Below are 17400 nucleotides of genomic sequence, written 5' to 3'. Positions count from 1 at the left end.
GGTGGGCGGGGCCAGGCAGGTGGGGGCGGGGTCGGGGCGGCGCAAGATGGCGCGGGGCCGGCGGCGCCGGGCTGCTTCCTCCGCTTAGAGCGGGCGGGGAGCGGAGCGGGGCTGCGAGACATGGAGAGCGGCGAGCTGGGCGCCGAGGGCATGGAGACCCTGACCGAGCTGGGCGACGAGCTGACGCTGGGCGACATTGACGGTGAGCGCGGGGCCGGGCGGGGGCGCGGGGCTCGGTGCCGTGCCACGGGTGGGCTGCGTGGGGGTGCGGGGGAGCCCCCGCGGAGCGTGTTGGCGGGTTTGAGTCATCCGCGTGACGTCACGGCGAGCAGCGTGACGTCAGAGGGCAGCGGGGGGCGAAGCGGTAATTAGCGCCCATCCTAACGAGCGGCCCCGGGGAGGGCCCCGTATCCAAGCACGGAGCGCTCTGGAACGCATCCAGCGCGTTCTGCCCGTCCCTTACCTGCGTAGGGCCACCTGCTCGCAAAATGGCAGTGCCATCGAGTGGGAAAGTGCCGTGTCGTGCGTCCTGGGCGCGGCGTGGGGCGGTGTAGGGACAGCCCTACTGCCGGTCCTGTGCCATAAACCCCGCTGCTGCTTCCGTGTGCGGCCCCTGGGGTGTCTGTGCCGTGTGGGGTCCTGCGGGCCTGGTGTTGGGATGGGCTCTGGGGGGGCTCAGGTGGGCAGTGGGGGGCAACTGGGAGGGAGCTGTGGCCGTGGGATCTCCTTAGACGTGCCCGTGCGTTTCTCGGCTCAAGTTCTGCAAAGCGCCGTTGTCTTGAGCGTGTTTCCCCTGTTTCCCGTATACCTGAAATCACCCGAAGTCGGGGTGAGTCACCATCCATCCGCGTGTCCCGGTGGGGCTCTGTGGGCAGAGCATGGGCGTTGTGTGAGGCAGCCCCGGGTGGGAGGACGGGCTCCCACTGAAGTCATGCTGCTGCTCATCCTCCTCCTCCGAGCGTGAAGCTGGGGTGGGGATTGGCCAAATGGCAACGAGCTGCCAATATTGGATCTCAGAGCTCTGGGAGTGTTTTGACACTGAATTACTGGCTACCTCTGGGGCTTCTGAAGCCGCCGCTTCCTCCTGTGCCCACTGCTGGCCTCTGAGTCCTGACCCCATGTCCATGGAACCAACCAGCCCCAAACGTTCCCTTTCCTCCTTGCAGAGATGTTGCAGTTCGTCAGCAACCAGGCAGGGGACTTCCCGGACCTGTTTTCGGACCCTCTGTGTGGCACCTTCCAGGGTGGCGGTGGTGGTGGTGGCAGCAGCACAGGCGGTGGGGCCCTGGATGCCACGCGGCCCTATGGCCAGGCCCCGCAGCCCTTCCCTCCGCCTGCCGCCTCCCCACAGCTGCAGAGCGTCCCAGTGAAGGTGTCCCCGGCCCCGCAGCGCTCGGCCCCGCTGCTCCAGCCTCGGCCCCAGCTCCAGCCGCAGCTCCAGCAGCAGACGGTGATGATCACCCCCACGTTCAGCTCTGCGCCCCAGACCAGAATCATCCAGCAGCCCGTCCTATACCAGAATGCGGCCACGAGCTTCCAAGGTAGCGTTGGGGTTGGTCGTATCCACGGCAGAAAGCTTAGAAAGCCTCAGCGTGGTGCCACCCCTGACGTCTCTCCCTCTTTGCAGTTCTCCAGCCCCAGGTGCAGAGCCTGGTGACGTCCCCCCAGGTGCAGCCGGTCACCATCCAGCAGCAGGTGCAGGCGGTGCCGGCCCCACGAGTGCTGACGCAGGCTGCCGGTGGCACCATCCAGGCACTGGCACCCGCCACAGTCCAGACGGTGGCAGCACCGCAGGTCCAGCAGGTGCCGGTAAGTGGACGTGAAAGAGCCTGGTCCATCCACATGGCTCTTGTTTTTAGTAGGCATTGGTGTTACATAAGTGTTTGTCACTAGGGAACACTCCTTATGGAGAAACTGCTCTCATTCAACTCTGTTTGGGCCCTCTGTAGTGTCCTCTGTATCTGGAAGTCAGTGAAAGAGCAAGAGTGAGTTGTGGCACAGCAAAATAACTGTTTGTTTTGACATCCTCCCTGTTAAAGCGGAGGGAAGAACTGCTGCAGGCACTGGGAGGTGCTGTGGCATAGAATCATCAAGGGTGGAAAAGATCACTAGGATCCAACCGCCAGCCCACCCCCACCATGCCCACTGACCGTGTCCTCAGTGCCACATCCACATGGCTCTGGAACACCTCCAGGGATGGTGACTGCACCACCTCCCTGGGCAGCCTGTGCCACCGCAGCACCGCTCCTTTGGAGAAGTAATTTTTCCTAATATCTGACTTGAACCTCCCCTGGCACAACTTGAGGCCATTCCCTCTCATCCTATTCCTCACCATGTCACCCTGGCTCCCCCAGCTAACACAGGGTGAGGACAGAGGAACCCTTCCACCAGCTCCTTGGTGTTTTTGAGCGCAGGGTTACTACTGGTCTCTGATGTGACCAGTGACCCCATGGGTTGTCGCTTCCTCTGACCACTGAGAGGAACAGAGCAGTGCGTTGTTTCCACTTATCCCCTCACCTCTGGCTGTTCCCCACACAGGTTCTGGTCCAGCCTCAGATCATCAAGACGGACTCCCTAGTGCTGACCACACTGAAGGCAGACGGCAATCCCGTTATGGCTGCGGTGCAGAACCCAGCGCTCACTGCACTCACCACTCCTATCCAGACCACAGCTCTGCAGGTAACACCGTTAATACTCTTCTTCCTCCCCTTGGTCACGTTATTTCCTAATACAAGAAGGAGGTTTGGTATTCGGAGTTCTCCAGTGGTGTGGATGGGAGGGGTTCCAAATGCTGCTCTGAACGTGTCCAACGTGAGTAATGTGCCACTTCTGCTGAGGCTGAGAGCACAGACTGTGCATTTTTGGCAGCCTCCTCTGGCCGGTAAACACGGAGCAAGGGCACGTCCCTGTTTACCTTTTTCTGGCATTACTAGGAGAGGGGTATGACCAAAGAATTCCGTGTGGTTTTTAACCTCTGTGAGAGATGCTCAAAGCCAACTAACTCGGAGCAGCTGTGGATCTTCATTTCTCCCTCCATAGAATCCAATGGCAAAATGTCAGATGTAAAAACTAATTAAACTGCTCCTCAGAGGGCATGTGCTGCAAGGGGTTGGGATCATCATTCAAGATGGCAGCAGTGCTTCTGGGCCATGACTTATCAGCTTGGAGATGCTTGTGCTCTAAAGAGGCTTTTATCGCAGCCTTCTGCCTTCTGCAAAGGTCCTTCTGTTCTCATATTTGCTGCTGGAGATAAGCTTGCAAGCCTGGACTTCTGTCTGCATAGCACAATGGGGTTCCTGTGCCCTTGTAGCAGCCAGACCAAAGTTTTCAGTTTACTTGCTGTTAGGTCTCACTTTGTTGTGGAGGTGAGGCTCATGTGATTGTGTCTGGCAAGCAGACAACCCACAAAGCATTCTGAATGCATTGAAATATGCTGGAAATGATCTGAGGAAAGATAGAATGCTTAAATTCATTTTTTTTTGCCAACTTCCAGCTTTAAGTAAACCTACGTTCGTTCCTATCCCAGTTCGATAACTATTTCAGAACCAAAGTTGATTCTTAGTTTGCTTGGGACTAAATTAGTCTTGCCTGCATCGGTTTGACTTCTGGTATAATTGACTTCTGGTATAAATAACTGCTTTTCCATAAGAACTTCTCTGATTCTGAGTGTGTTTCAGAGACCAGTTGTACCTTTCCCAATCTTACCTTACTGCTTGGAGCGGTCTAAATGGTTTCCTTTGGTCTGACTGTCCTAGAAGCCCCTGTGTGCAACCGTCCTGGTGGGATTCACCATCTTTTCTCCTGTAGCACGTGCTGCTTTGGCCAGGGGGAGATGGTCTGTTTATATTTAAACCATAGAATCCTTCCTTTCAGGCCACTGTAAAGAGTGATGGAGGTCCACACTCTTCATATCCGTGTGTATCACTCTGCCTTAATACCTCATCTGAAGATATCTTATAGCTTAAAGTAGTTATGGATCCATTTCTTCCCCTATGCAATCTAATTCAAATCCAAGCCAGAGTTTGTCTTTACGCAGTCAGAACCTCTCTAATGTTATGTGTTCAGAAGTGGCATTACCTGTTGTTGGTCCAGTGACTTTCTTCGTGCATTTGGAGATGCGGGGTAGATGGACTCTAAAGGCAGGAAAGAGCTTTGGTCCATGTCTCTGTTTAAATTGTGGATGATCAGAGCGTGGTATTGGTGAAAGGGTGTTGGGGTGATGATACTTGTGGAGAAAAGAGATCCTTTTACTATGGGAAGCAGCGTGGATGTTTTTGCCTATGCTGCTGTTCCCATGCGTGTGCCAGCTAAGGAACATGGGAAGACATGGTTTACCTCTTCCTTTTTGAGCTCTGTGGGCTTCTCTCTATTCTGCTTTTGTTTACTCTGTTTGCTCTTGGCATCATAATCTTGTCTATATTGGCTGATTGCTGGTGACCCTTGCTGTGTGTGGTCTTTGTAGACTCTTGTTGGGAGCAATGGAACCATTCTGACCACAATGCCAGTGATGATGGGACAAGAAAAGGTGCCTATCAAACAAGTTCCTGGAGGTGTCAAGCAACCAGACCCGCCTAAGGAAGGAGAAAGGAGAACAACTCACAACATCATTGAAAAGCGTTACCGGTCCTCTATAAATGACAAGATCATTGAGCTGAAGGACCTCATCATGGGGACAGATGCCAAGGTAAAAGATGTGAGCAAGTGAGAGCAAGCGTGGTGTCAGGAATACTTGTGTCCTCAGGTGCTCGGTGCTGTAGTCAATGGAGCAGATGGGTACAGACTGCTGTTAGAAATATGCATGTGCATGTTGCAGTCAGATAAAATGTAAAACACTGTCTTATTGCACAGAGCTTTCCAGTTCGATTCCAGTAAATACTGAGATGTATTGAAACCACCTTGGACCATGTCTGACCTGTGCAGTTTGCTTTATGTCGTGCTGGCAGCCTTTGCTGGGAACATGTATTTTCTTGGGGGTGGAGGAGGGACTGAGAATGGGAAGAGAACCACTTATATCAATTGAATGGGGAACCCTGGTTAACTGACAGCAGCTCCATCCTCCTAGGAAAGAGCCATTCACTTCATTTCAAAACTATGATACTTTCAAAAAAAAACTATTTCTGACTGAAGCCAAGACATGAACTCTTGTAATTGGGACGTTAATCTGTTTTCATTGTATGATTTGTATAAAAGCACTGAGAGATCTCAGATACAAGGACTCAAGCCCTGTTGTCCAGTCCTTATGTGCCTTCCAAAGTGGGATACCTTGGCCCAGATCATGTCCTACTATTCATTTCCTTCTGCTGCTGCCAGGTGGCCCCTCTACACCCTTCTGTCTGTATCCCCCCCTGTGATACATAGGGTCGTGGTACCCCTATGAGCAAGAGCAACCCTGGAAGCACACGGTACAAACCGCTTTCTGTGCATTTTAATTCCTTGCAGATGCACAAGTCTGGAGTGCTGAGAAAAGCCATTGATTACATCAAATACCTGCAGCAGGCAAACCATAAGCTGAGACAGGAGAACATGGTTCTGAAGCTGGCTAACCAGAAAAACAGTAAGTTGTGGAGTCTGTGCAGGAAGGAGGTGGTCTGCATGGATGAAGGCTGCCTCTTTCAGCTCTTTGTCATTGGCGGAGGTAGATATGTGTGCGCTGCATTGGTGGTGGCCTGTGTTCTGAGCAGGACTGGCAGGGTGTAGGATTGAGAGATGTGTACATGATGTGTTCTGATTCTCGCAGAACTGTTGAAGGGCATTGACCTAAGCAGTCTGGTTGACAATGATGCAGACCTGAAGATAGATGACTTCAACCAGAATGTTCTTCTGATGTCTCCTCCCGCCTCTGATTCGGGATCACAGGCTGGATTCTCCCCCTATTCCATTGATTCAGAGCCAGGAAGCCCACTCCTTGATGATGCAAAGGTATTTCTGACTTGACTTGTCAGGTTTCGGGTTTATGTTCTGGTCGTTCTCGAGAGTGCGGCAAGCAGACATTTGGCAAGCAAAGCTGTAGGGATCAGGCATATGTTATAAGGATGAGGAAGGTGCATGGGAATGCTTCATTTACTTATTTTTAATGATTAAGGCTACTTCCTGAGCTGTATTATCTGAGCCATGCCTTAGCTGCTGGAACTGTGCTTAGACTTCAACACCAGTAAATTCTCTATCGTCTCATTGCCCAGAGAGGTGGTGGATGCCCCGTCCCTGGAGACACTCAAGGTCAAGCTGGAGGGACTCTGAGCACCCTGATCGAGCTGTAGGTGTCCCTGTTCATTGCAGGGGAGTTGGACCAGATGGCCTTTAAGGGTCCCTTCCAACTCAAACGATTCTATGATTCTCGTGGTGCATGTTCGCAACCCAAAGAATCCACAGCTTTCAAGGGATAGATATGTCCTATGAATAAAGCGGGAGAGCTTGGAAAAGGATGACGATCTCAGCTGTGGGTAGCGAGACTGTAAGTAGCTGCGGTTGCAGCAATCTGCTAGCTGCCTTTAGCTGATGGGTTTGGAAGAAATGAGTTCTCTTGCAGGCCCTCAGGGAAGAAGTAAGTCCTGGAATAAATGCAGGTTCCCATCAGTGGTAACTGAACGTGATTGGGAGCAGGAGGAAGGTGAAGGCACTCGAGTACTTCAGCCTGACCTTACTAAGCGAGGGAAAGCTCTACTGGAGTTCTTACTGATCTTGATCTTAAATTTTAAACCTTGCTCTGTCTCTTTCCTGCATATGCATTTTCTGTTTTAAGGAACGTTAAGCAGCCTTTGTGTTTTTCTTCTCTCCACTCCAAATCCTTTGAAGGTTAAGGATGAACCTGACTCTCCTCCTGTGGCTCTTGGCATGGTGGACCGCTCCCGAATCCTCCTGTGTGCCCTGACATTCCTGTGCCTCTCCTTCAACCCTTTGACATCCCTTCTGGATGCCCGGGGCAGCCCAGAGTCTGACAGCCTCACACGCCACGGCTCTGGCAGGAACATGCTGACTATTGAATCAGGTAAAGAGCTGGAGTGCTGTGAGTTGGGACCCCTTTGAGGCATCACTGCAGGAGAGTTGAACTAGATGGCCTTCAGAGTTCCCTCCCAACTTAAAGGATTCTATCATCTTCACCTTTAGTTTGTTTTATGGCAGCTTAACTGATTTTTCTAGCTTATTAAGCTGCAGATGAAGAATTGCTTCAGAAACATTGCTGCTATAGGTTTAAGCTGCCTCACTTAATGTACTTATTCTGTACTGTCAGTAGTTTAGAGGACAGCTCAACTGAAGATGAGCTCAGGGGATTCTGTAGGTGTGGTGTCACTTAGCCAGCTGGTCAATGTACTTCCTCACTGTTGCTTTGTACACCTGATTAAGACTGGAAAATGACCCTGAGGTATTGAATACCAATGGGTGTATCCGATACCTTTCCTAGAACGTCTTGCGTTAAGATTATTTTAGAAGCGCTGACTCAGGTTTTGTAAATCAGCCTTGTGAAAACAACTATTTCAGTTAGGTTGGGAATGTTGGGGCTTGGCCTTGATGAAGAGCAGTTGAAGCAAGAGCTGTTTCCCGGTAGAATGCAGCCCTTGCAAAACTTGATACTACAAGTGGCAGAGCCGCACATCCTTGTCGGTCTGGGCTCATCCTATTGCAGCGTTCTTAGTGTCAGGATCAACTTCTCCCTTTCCCTTTGGGGTGTCTGTTGCAGACACAGGTGGATGGTTTGGCTGGATGATGCCCACGCTGATCCTGTGGCTCGTGAATGGTGTGATCGTCCTCAGCGTGTTTGTGAAGCTCCTGGTGCATGGAGAGCCAGTGACCCGGCTGCACTCAAGGTCGTCGGTCGCGTTCTGGAGGCACCGCAAGCAGGCAGACCTGGATCTGGCACGGGTAGGGCTGCCTCCTTGCTTTGCATCACATGCGTCTTGGAGGAGGAGGTGTAGGAAAAGTGGCCTAATGAGATGGTGCCTTGGCAAGAGTGTGGTATTGCTGGATTGTATCCAGTCTGATTTGCAGAGAAGTTGGTGGTGCTGGTTTGTCTTGAGCAGATTGCTGTCCTCCCTCAGCCCGAATTAGTGAGGCACAGGCTCCTAGCTCTGTCCTTGTGCCTCGCTGTTGCATCTTGCAGCAATCCTTGGAAGCGGGGGCTTGTTTTGTGTCCCAGTCCTGGCCTCTGCTGCTGGCAAACAGCTCTCAAGGGTGTCTTTTTGTAACATGAGCTTTTCCTGAAGGTAGCTCAGCGGAAGCTACCAGCTGGCTGCTGTTATGGGTTTCACTCCAGCCTTCCTGGTGACTGGCTGGTAGAATCTTAGAACCACAGAATGGTTGGGTTGCAAGGCACCTCATAGCCCACCCAGTCCAACCCCTTGCCACGGGCATAGCTGCTGCCTACCAGCTCAGGATACCCAGGGTCCCATCCAACCTGGCCTTGAGCCTCCAGGGATGGGGCACCCACAGCTCTCTGGACAGCCTGTGCCAGTGCCTCATCACCCTCTGAGTAAATAATTTCTCCCTAGCACATAACCTGAACGTCCCCTCTTTTGGTTTAAGGCCACTCCCACCTGCTCTTTCACTCGTAGGCTGTGTAGCTCTCTCTCATGTTTATAATCTCAAGCACTGGAAGGCTGTAATGAGGTCTTCCTGGAGCTTTCTGTTCTCCAAGCTGAACAAGTCTAACCAGAATGGGTGTTCACTGCATCCCCTTGTCCTCCAGCTCTTTTCCATTGTTGAGGTAGCATTCATTTCTGACCTGGACACCCTAAAGCTTCTGCTTTGTCTGAGAAGATAGGGAGCTGCTTTCAGGTGGTGCCAGTGTGTTCCCCAGCTGTTGCAGCCATTGCAGGACCAGGCCTCTGTGTCAAATGAGATGTGCTGGGCCAGATTCAGACTGAGTACCCTAAATTGCTCACTCTTCTCAGCAGAAGCTCTTACCATAGGCCACACATTGCTTTGTGTTGCTCCCAGAGGTGATGAGGTCCCCAGATGTCTCTCTGGCTATGCTTTTTGTTGTGTAACCTTTTGCCACGATGTTTGCAGGGGGATTTTGCTGCAGCGGCATCAAACCTGCAGACCTGCTTGTCGGTCTTGGGCCGAGCACTGCCGGCCTCCCGCCTGGACCTGGCCTGCAGCCTCTCCTGGAACGTCATCCGCTACAGCCTGCAGAAGCTGGCGCTGGTGCGGTGGCTGCTGAAGAGGACCTCTCACCAGTGGAGGGCCAGAGAGGCCACTGCGGGATCTGAGGACGAGGCCAAGACCAGCGCTCGGGATGCAGCTCTGGCCTACCACAAGCTCCATCAGCTCCACATCACAGGTAAAGCAGAGGCGGTAGAGCTTGAAAAGTGGGCCCATGATATCCTAAGGAGGTTGAGCAAGGCCAAGTGCAAGGGTGCTGCACTTGGATCAGGGCAGCTCCAGATACAAGTACAGACTGAGAGAAGAGTTAATTGAGAGCAGCCCTGCAGAGAACAAGTTGGAGGTCCCTTCCAACTCAACCATTCTGTGATTCTATGATAAGAATGGCTGAAGCAACTGTAGTGTCCCCTTACGTGTCCATGAGTCTGCAGAGGTGGCTTAGAGACTGTCCCAATCAGCCTTTGATAGAATCCAGTCATTTTTCACTGCTGTTTCTTGTTTCTTTTCTGTCGCTTGGGAATGCAATGTGAAAGCAGAGGCCGGGGTTAATTGTTGGAGAAAAATCAAATTTCTGAAGCCATGTGAAGCACAGATGGCCTGTTGGTGTTGATGTGCTTTGAGAACCTCGGCATGTGCACGTGTACTGAGGAAGTGCTTGAATGTTCCTTGTGAACGGTTGTTTTTGCTGCCTCCCTGGCAAACTAATTTGCAATTTTAACAGGCTACAAGTATATCAGAAATCCAAGCTCAACTTCCTTCTGCCTAATTTTGCTGTATGAATTGTAATTACACCATCTTAGCTCGGGGTGCCTGCCTAGGACAGTTCCCCAGCAAGTCGTGTTATTACAGAGTAGCAGGTGCTGCCGTGTCTCAGGTTAACCCTTCTCTCCTGTTGGTGCAGGTAAACTCCCCTCCAGCTCTGCTTACTCTGGTTTGCACATGGCCCTTTGTGCTGTCAATCTGGCTGAGTGTGCTGAAGAAAAGATCCCGCCCAGCACAATGGCTGAAATCCACCTGACGGCCGCGGTTGGCTTGAAGACCCGCTGTGGGGGCAAGCTGGGCTTCCTGGCGGTGAGTCATGCTGTTCTCTGCCACTGCGGCTCCACGCAGAGCTCTGGGAAAAGCTGCAAGCTTGGCAGTTCTGGGGTCTGTAGTTATGGTGTGTGGTGGTCTGTAGTTATGGTGTGTGGTGGTCTGACTTCCCCTGGGTGCCTCTCCTTTCCCCAGAGCTACTTCCTAAGCCAGGCGCAGAGCCTGTGCAGCTCAGAGCGCAGTGCCATCCCCGACTCGCTGCGTTGGCTGTGCCACCCTCTGGGACAGAAGTTCTTTGTGGAGCGAAGCTGGACAGTGAAATCTGCTGCCAAGGAGAGCCTGTACTGCACCCAGAGGAACCCCGGTGAGAGCTGCTTGTGCTCTAAGTGTGGGGCTGCCTGTACTTTGCCCTGGGAGCCTCCACCTCCCTGCTTTCTTGCACCAAAGCTGATGTCTTGGAGAGCGTCCTCCTGCATCTTCACCCTGCACATGGTCTCATTGGGTGGTTGGATGGTGCCTCCAGGCAGGAGCTGGCTCTGCCCTGCGTATTTCGTCTGTTCTTGTGTGGGGTGACCTGGGGGGCCGATGGAGCATAACCTCCTCGGAGCAGCATCCTTGATATTCTACTGGGTGGCTGAAGTGTCTCAGGGTTGTTAAGCCTTGGGCTGCAGCTGTATACAGCTGATAATTAGTAAGAACGGTGATTGAAAAGGCTCTGAAAACTTAGTCTTCAGAAGATTTGGCAGTAAGAATTCCTCAGGAGTTTCCCTCTGCTGCTCTTCCTCTCACTCTTAAAATTCAGATTTTCTTGTCTGTATCAGGAGGGGGCTATCAATGTAGGTAAGAAAATATGTTGGATTCGTTCTTTTCCTTTCTCTGTAGCGGATCCCATAGCACAAGTTCATCAGGCGTTTTGTGAGAACCTGCTGGAGAGAGCAGTGGATTCCCTTGTGAAGCCTCAGACTAGAAAAGAGGCGGCGGGACAAGAGGAGGATGAACCGTGGTAAGTTCCAGTGCTGGGGGTAGCCGTAGATTCTGAAGCTGACCTGATGGACACCGAGTGCTCTCAGCAAATGCGTGGGTTAGTCTTTAACCAGGACTTGGAATGGCCACACAAGGCTGACCACCACAGCATATCGGCAGGGTGAGCTTTGCCTTTTTCATATGACGACCTCTGAAGTCTCAGGTGCAGTTCTGGCTGTTGTCAGATGTAGTGGGCATTTCTGGTGCCAGCTGGCGTGGTACCTATTGTTTCCTAAACTGGTTGGCACGTTCTCTGCTGACAGTGCAATGTTCAGGAACACTAAAATTAGTGTGCCACAATCGCTTCAGTTGGCCAAAGTGTGTGCAGGGTCAGAAGGCCTTGGCATGTTGCAGAGCGACCCAGCTGCCTCCCTGTGTTATGCATTCTTGTAACCAAACAAAGCATTGCAGGTACTGGCAGTGAAAATCCACGTATTGCACCGTGTGTCCAAAATAGTGCAGGTAAATGCCTGAGGTGGGAAGGTTCCTCAGTGGTATCTCTGGCTGGAAGGACCAGCTTTCCTAGTGCAGGGAGCTGTTTTTTCTCCCTCTAAGGGTAGGAGCTCTAGATCCTCCTTGGTAGCATGTCCGAGGAAATTAGATCATTGCCACATTGTCACTTGCATTCATATATATTTGCATATATGCAAATAGTGACTTGCAAAAACATTCTTCAGCTTCTTCTGGAGGCAGTGATTGAAAAGGAGCCTGTAATCAACTCATAACATATGTCATGTCCGTCAGCAGATTCAAGGCACTGAAGGGGATGCTGGCAGCTTCTGCTCAGTGTCTGTAGAATGCGGGGTGCTGACTTAAGTGCTAACGTTAATCATCTTTCACTTGAGACGGGTATTACATGAGTTAAATCTGCTTCATGGTGTCCACAGACTTGTCCCACCCTGGAGAGTCTCAGGAGGTCTCTTCAGGTCTGGCAGTGCTGTGATACCGGTAGAGCCTGAAGTTTCTGCCTCTACCTGCAGCCTTAGTGGGTCAGCCTTGTTAAAAGACATGTTATGACTGATCAGAAATGCCTCCAGGCCTTGATGCTTCCTGCTTGATGGCATAGTGAAGCTCTGCCTTGCTTCTTGTTTCAGCGAGTTCTCCAGTGCGATGGAATACCTGAAATTGCTCAACTCTTTCCTGGACTCAATGGGAAGCGGAGCACCGCCCTTTGCCAGCAGTTCTATGCTGAAATCAGCCCTGGGTAAGTCTGGCTGAGCAGAAGCTCCACGAGCTGCAGGAAGTGCTACTGCCACGTGTCTCCCCAGCTTTTAAGCTCCAGGCCTGACCTAAACACAGTCCTTGGTGGTGGAGGGAGGCTTGGCTGTGGAGCAGCAGTCCCTGATGTGCGGTGAGGGGAGGAGCTCAGCCTATAAACATGTGGCAGGGAATTGATCTCACTTGGTGTTGGATGTAGACAGCATCTGGCTGTTCACTGGGATGCTGTTGGTGCTCCTCAAAATGCATAGAGCAAACACCATGGGGAAACTTAGTATCCCTTTTTCCAGGGGATGCCTTTTGGTTGGGAGGGACGTTTAGTTTTTGAGTCAATATTGCTATGAAACTTAAAGATAGTTCCGGGCAGCAGGTTGTGTGTCTTTTGGCCATAGGTTGACTTTGGGGTGTTCTTGGTGGAATGCAGAATAACAGAGGAGCTGATGGATTGGGGTGGTGAGTGCAGAGCCTCGCCAGGAGGGGTGTCGCAGTGTTTCTAGACAAGCAGATGAAGTGATTTCCAACTGTAGCGAGGTGGGGTCTGCCTCTTCTCCTAGGCTAGAGCAATAGGGTGAGAAGGAATGGCTGTGGCAGCTGGGGTTTGGGTTGGATATTAGGAAAAATTCGTCTCAGAATGAGTGATGCTACCCTGGCACAGGGAGGTGGTGCAGTCACCATCCCTGGAGCTGTTCCAGAGCTGTGTGGATGTGGCACTGAGGACGTGAGGATGGGCTGATGGTTGGACTGGGTGATCTTAGAGGTCTTTTCCAGCCTTGATGGTTCTGTGTTTCTAACCTGTGACTGTGTTCTTGTAGGCCCGGATGTGGTGTGCAGGTGGTGGTCAGCAGCAGTCGCTATGGCCATCGGTTGGCTTAGAGGAGATGACACAGCTGTGAGGTCACGTTTCAGCGAAGTGGAGCGCCTGCCGAAGTCCCTGGAGATGTCTGAGTGCGTAGCGCTGCTCCTAAACTCCCCCTCTTCCTTCCCTAGGCTGCAGCCCATGCTGTGCAGCTGTGGGCTCCCTGTGTGCTGAGGGCTCAGGCTTCTAAGAAAGATGGAGGGAGATATATTTTTTTAATAGGGACATGTAGTGATAGGACATGGGATAATGGCTTCAAACTGAAGGAGGGTGGGATTAGGTGAGATAGAAGGAGGAGATTCCTCATTATAGAGTGGAGCAGGTGACACCAACATAGTACTTGAAGGCAGGGCTCTTTCTCTTCCAGAAACGCCCTGGTGAAAGCCACCTTCCACCTGTGCAAAGCCATGCAGGCCTCGCTGTCATCAAAGGCGGATGGGCAGCAGAGCTCGCTGGGTCACTGTGAGAGGGCCAGCAGCCACCTGTGGAACAGCCTCAACATGAGCAGTGGAGCCTCCAGCACTCCCCTCAGCAACGTAAGGGCTACGCACCGCAGGCAGTGTGTGCTCCGCTGTGGCCTGGTTGTGTCTGTTTTCTCCATTCATCCCAAGTCTGATAGGAATATGCGGGATGCTTTCACCCTTTCCTTCTAAAGGGCACTGATGTTTTTTTCTGTCCCTGCTGTGTGGAGAAGCAGTGCTGCAGGTGCTGTGTCGTTTTCCTTCCACTACCTGCCACCTCTTCTCTGCTGCTTTTCATTGTTTGACCGCTTTGACCTGCGGAAAACCTCCATCTCTGTCCAGCCAGGGGAAGCTGCTGCCACCGGTGAGAAGGGACCTCATTATGTCAGGGCTACTCCATTTCAGGCAGCATCAGAACCCTCTCCTGCAAAAGTGGGACTCTGCTGTGCTATTCCTGAGGACGTGTGTTGCTTGTTTCTCTTCTCTCCAGGATCACCTCAAGCTGGAGCTTCCCTGCACGGCATACGGGGACAGCTCATTTCCCTGTCGCTCCTGGGTGGCAGCTGTAGTGCATTGTAGTTGCATTGCATGTGCTGGCAGTAACTGTGCAATGTTCCTGCAGTGCAGTACAGAGGCGCTTTCCGTTCGACAGAGCAGGTACTCTCCGAAGGGCAGCTGGAGCAGCAAGCATTGCTAGGGGGCAGCAGCAGATGGGGGAAAGGGATTTGGAGAGCCGTGCAGCGCTGCTGCGCTCCTCGCCTGGTGCTGAGCCGTGTCTGCTCTGTGGCTCCCGCAGGTGATCCAGCTGTTGGCCTGTGACCTGCTGCTGTCCCTCCGCACCAGCCTGTGGCAGAAGCAGGCGAGCAGCAGCCAGGCGCTGGGTGAGACCTACCATGCCTCACCCCCCGAGCTCACCGGCTTCCAGCGCGACCTCGGCAGCCTGCGCAAGCTGGCCCACGGCTTCAGGCCTGCATACCGCAAGGTGAGCTTTGGCCCTTGCTCCTGGCAGAGGAGTGGGGAAGGGAAGAGCGGAGCACCACCTGCGTCTGCTCTTCTATTTTCTGCCCTCTTTCAGGCGGTTCAGCCTTCTCCCTTTCCAGGTTGTTCTGTTACATGTCAAAAGCAATTTGTGCCTTTTTTTTTTTTTTTTATAAACTTTTTCTCTCTTTCCTCCCTCTTGCCCTGACCTGCAAACTGCAGGCAGGTGGATGTGGGCTCTGCTTGTTGTCAGGGTGTCAGCACTGTGCTGCTGACACAGCTGAGGGCTGCCTCCAGCCCACCCCTCACCACCCACCCCTCTGTCCCTCCAGGTTTTTCTTCACGAGGCCACCGTACGCCTGATGGCAGGGGCCAGCCCTACCCGCACCCACCAGCTGCTGGAGCACAGCCTCAGACGCCGCACAACACAGAGCAGCAAGCAAGGTCAGCATGGAGAGCTGCATTTGGCCACGGCTATTGGGTGCTGTGTAGAGCCAGCCAGGGGTTGGTACCGGGGCCCATCCTGTTTAATATCTTTATTGATTATTTGGATGAGGGGATCAAGTGCATTCTCAGTAAGTTTGTAGACAACACTAACTTGGGAGGAAGTGTCAATCTACCTGAGGGTTGGAAAGCCCTGCAGAGGAGGGCCAAGAAGGTCAATGGCATCCTGGCTTGTATCAGAAATAGTGCAGCCAGCAGGATCAGGGAGATGATTGTCCCTCTGTACTCAGCTCTGGTGAGGCCTCATCTCAAGTTCTGTGTTGAGTTCTGGGCCCCTCACTAAAAGAAGAGGCCCTGAAGCGTGTCCAGAGAAGGGCAGCAGAGCTGTGAGGGGTCTGGAGCACAAGTGTGATGGGTATTGACTGAGGAGACTGTCGTTGTTCAGTCTGGAGAAGTGGAGCCCGGGAGACCTTGTCTCTGTTTACAACTACCTGAATGGAGGTTGTGGTGAGATGGGGGTCAGCCTCTACTCTCAGGTAACAGCAATAGGACAAGAGGGAATGGCTTCAAGTTATGCCAGGTGGGGTTCAGGTTGGATATTAGGAACAGTATTTTCTCCAGAAGAACAGTGCTGCAGTGGCACAGGCTGCCCAGGGAGGTGGTGGAGTCACCATCCCTGGAGGTGATCAAGGAAAGGGTAGATGTGACACTGAGGACGTGGTTTAGTGGGCAGTATTGGTGGTAATTGGATGGCTGGATTAGATGATATTATCAGCCTTCTGCAATGTTAATGATTCTGTGATCACACCCGTAGCTGATACTCTGCAAAAGGAGCTCCCTGGGGTGAGCAGCTCCCGTAGCTCTTTTCTCTCCTGGTTGCAGGGGAGCTGGACACACTGCCAGGGCAGAGGGAGCGAGCCACCGCCATCCTGTTGGCCTGCCGCCACCTCCCACTCTCTTTCCTGTCCTCGCCCAGCCAGCGTGCCGTCCTGCTGGCCGAGGCTGCACGCACGCTGGAGAAAGTGGGGGACAAGCGATCGTGCAACGACTGCCAACAGATGATCGTCAAGCTGAGTGGGGGCACAGCCATCGCCGCCTCCTAACACCTTGCCAGCCCCCAGCCTGGACTTCCTTCGTGTTGAAAAAGGAAGGGGGGAGGGGGGGGGGATTGCAAGGAAAAAGGAGAGGGAGGGGAAAAAAAAACAATAAACCCCTCCTTGCTGTAGGTTAGGGCCATGCTGGTGGGATCATGCTGGGGTGGGGGTGGGAGGGTGTTTTGTTTTTATCTTGCCCCAGGTGTGGCTTTATTGCCCCTGCAGTTTTGGGGGGCACTATAGTAGGGACACCCAGTGGCTGTGCTGGAGTTGCCCATAGGGACCTGGTGCTGATGCCCTCTGCACTGACCCTACTGGGATCATCACCTGGGGCCAGTGGTGGGTTTCTGTACCGTTTTTATACTGCTGTTTTTTAATAGGAGTGTCTGTGGCTTTACCAAATGTAGGGACTGACACAGCAGCCCCCCTCTTCTTCATCTTCCTCCTCATTTCAGCGGGGTGGGGTTGTGGCCAGTCCCCACGGGTGGCGGGGGTAGAGGCTGCTGGCTCTGGTGCCTTCATGTCAGTGTGGGTGCAAGTGTTAGGAATGGTTTATTTGATTCGGTTCCCGATCCCAGAACTAAGGCTGCCCCCCAGTCCCTGCACCCCTGGGGCCTGGCAAGCAGTTCATAGCCCTTGTCCTTTCGCACAGGATGTGGCTTTGGGGTCCTAACATGGGAGAAGTGCTATCACCTCCATAACACCCCGTGGTGCCCTCCCTCCCCCTTCAGAGGGGCACCTCCTATCCCCACAAAGCACAGGGCTCCTGGCTTAGCTGTGCTCCTGCCTGGAGTCACATCATCCTCCACATCCTACCTGCTTCCTTTACTAAAATACAGCAGCTCTGACCTGTTGCGACCTCCCAGTTATTTCCTATTGCCCCAGGGATCAGTTTTGTACTTCAGTAAACGGGGAGGAAGATCTGGGGCCCTCAGCCTTCCTCTCATCCCTTATATGAGGGGCTGAGGCTGCCCAGTACTTTTTCTCCTCTGGGGGCTCTTTGCTCCCTTTTTCTACTCTTCCCACCCTCTGTGCCCATCTATCCCTACAGGTTTTTATATGTGTGTGTATATACTGTAACTTTTTTGTTGGTTTTAGGTGGAAGGGAGCTGTTGGCAGCAGCCTGCTTCCCTCACCCAATAAAGGTGGTGTCACCGCCGTGTCCCGCGTGCCCTGTTCCTCTTCTCTATCCCCG

At 52.8% G+C, this 17400-nt stretch overlaps 1 protein-coding gene across 1 annotated transcript; it reads left to right on the top strand.

The window, feature by feature from the left end:
• Positions 1-24: 24 nt before the first annotated feature.
• On the top strand, positions 25-17367 carry SREBF2 (sterol regulatory element binding transcription factor 2). Its single transcript, XM_072335819.1, has 19 exons — positions 25-202; positions 1167-1541; positions 1628-1809; positions 2539-2679; positions 4463-4684; positions 5440-5554; positions 5738-5919; positions 6793-6985; positions 7676-7857; positions 9004-9277; positions 10001-10170; positions 10327-10495; positions 11014-11134; positions 12249-12358; positions 13185-13317; positions 13596-13764; positions 14486-14671; positions 15000-15111; positions 15994-17367. The coding sequence occupies exons 1-19, from the start codon at positions 121-123 to the stop codon at positions 16212-16214; spliced, it is 3339 nt and encodes a 1112-aa protein (XP_072191920.1). The 5' UTR covers positions 25-120; the 3' UTR covers positions 16215-17367.
• The last annotated feature ends 33 nt before the right edge of the window (positions 17368-17400 follow it).

Source organism: Excalfactoria chinensis, chromosome 1 (genome assembly GCF_039878825.1).
Source record: "Excalfactoria chinensis isolate bCotChi1 chromosome 1, bCotChi1.hap2, whole genome shotgun sequence".
Lineage (NCBI taxonomy): Eukaryota > Metazoa > Chordata > Aves > Galliformes > Phasianidae > Excalfactoria > Excalfactoria chinensis.
This window is presented reverse-complemented; position numbering and strand designations above follow the sequence as displayed.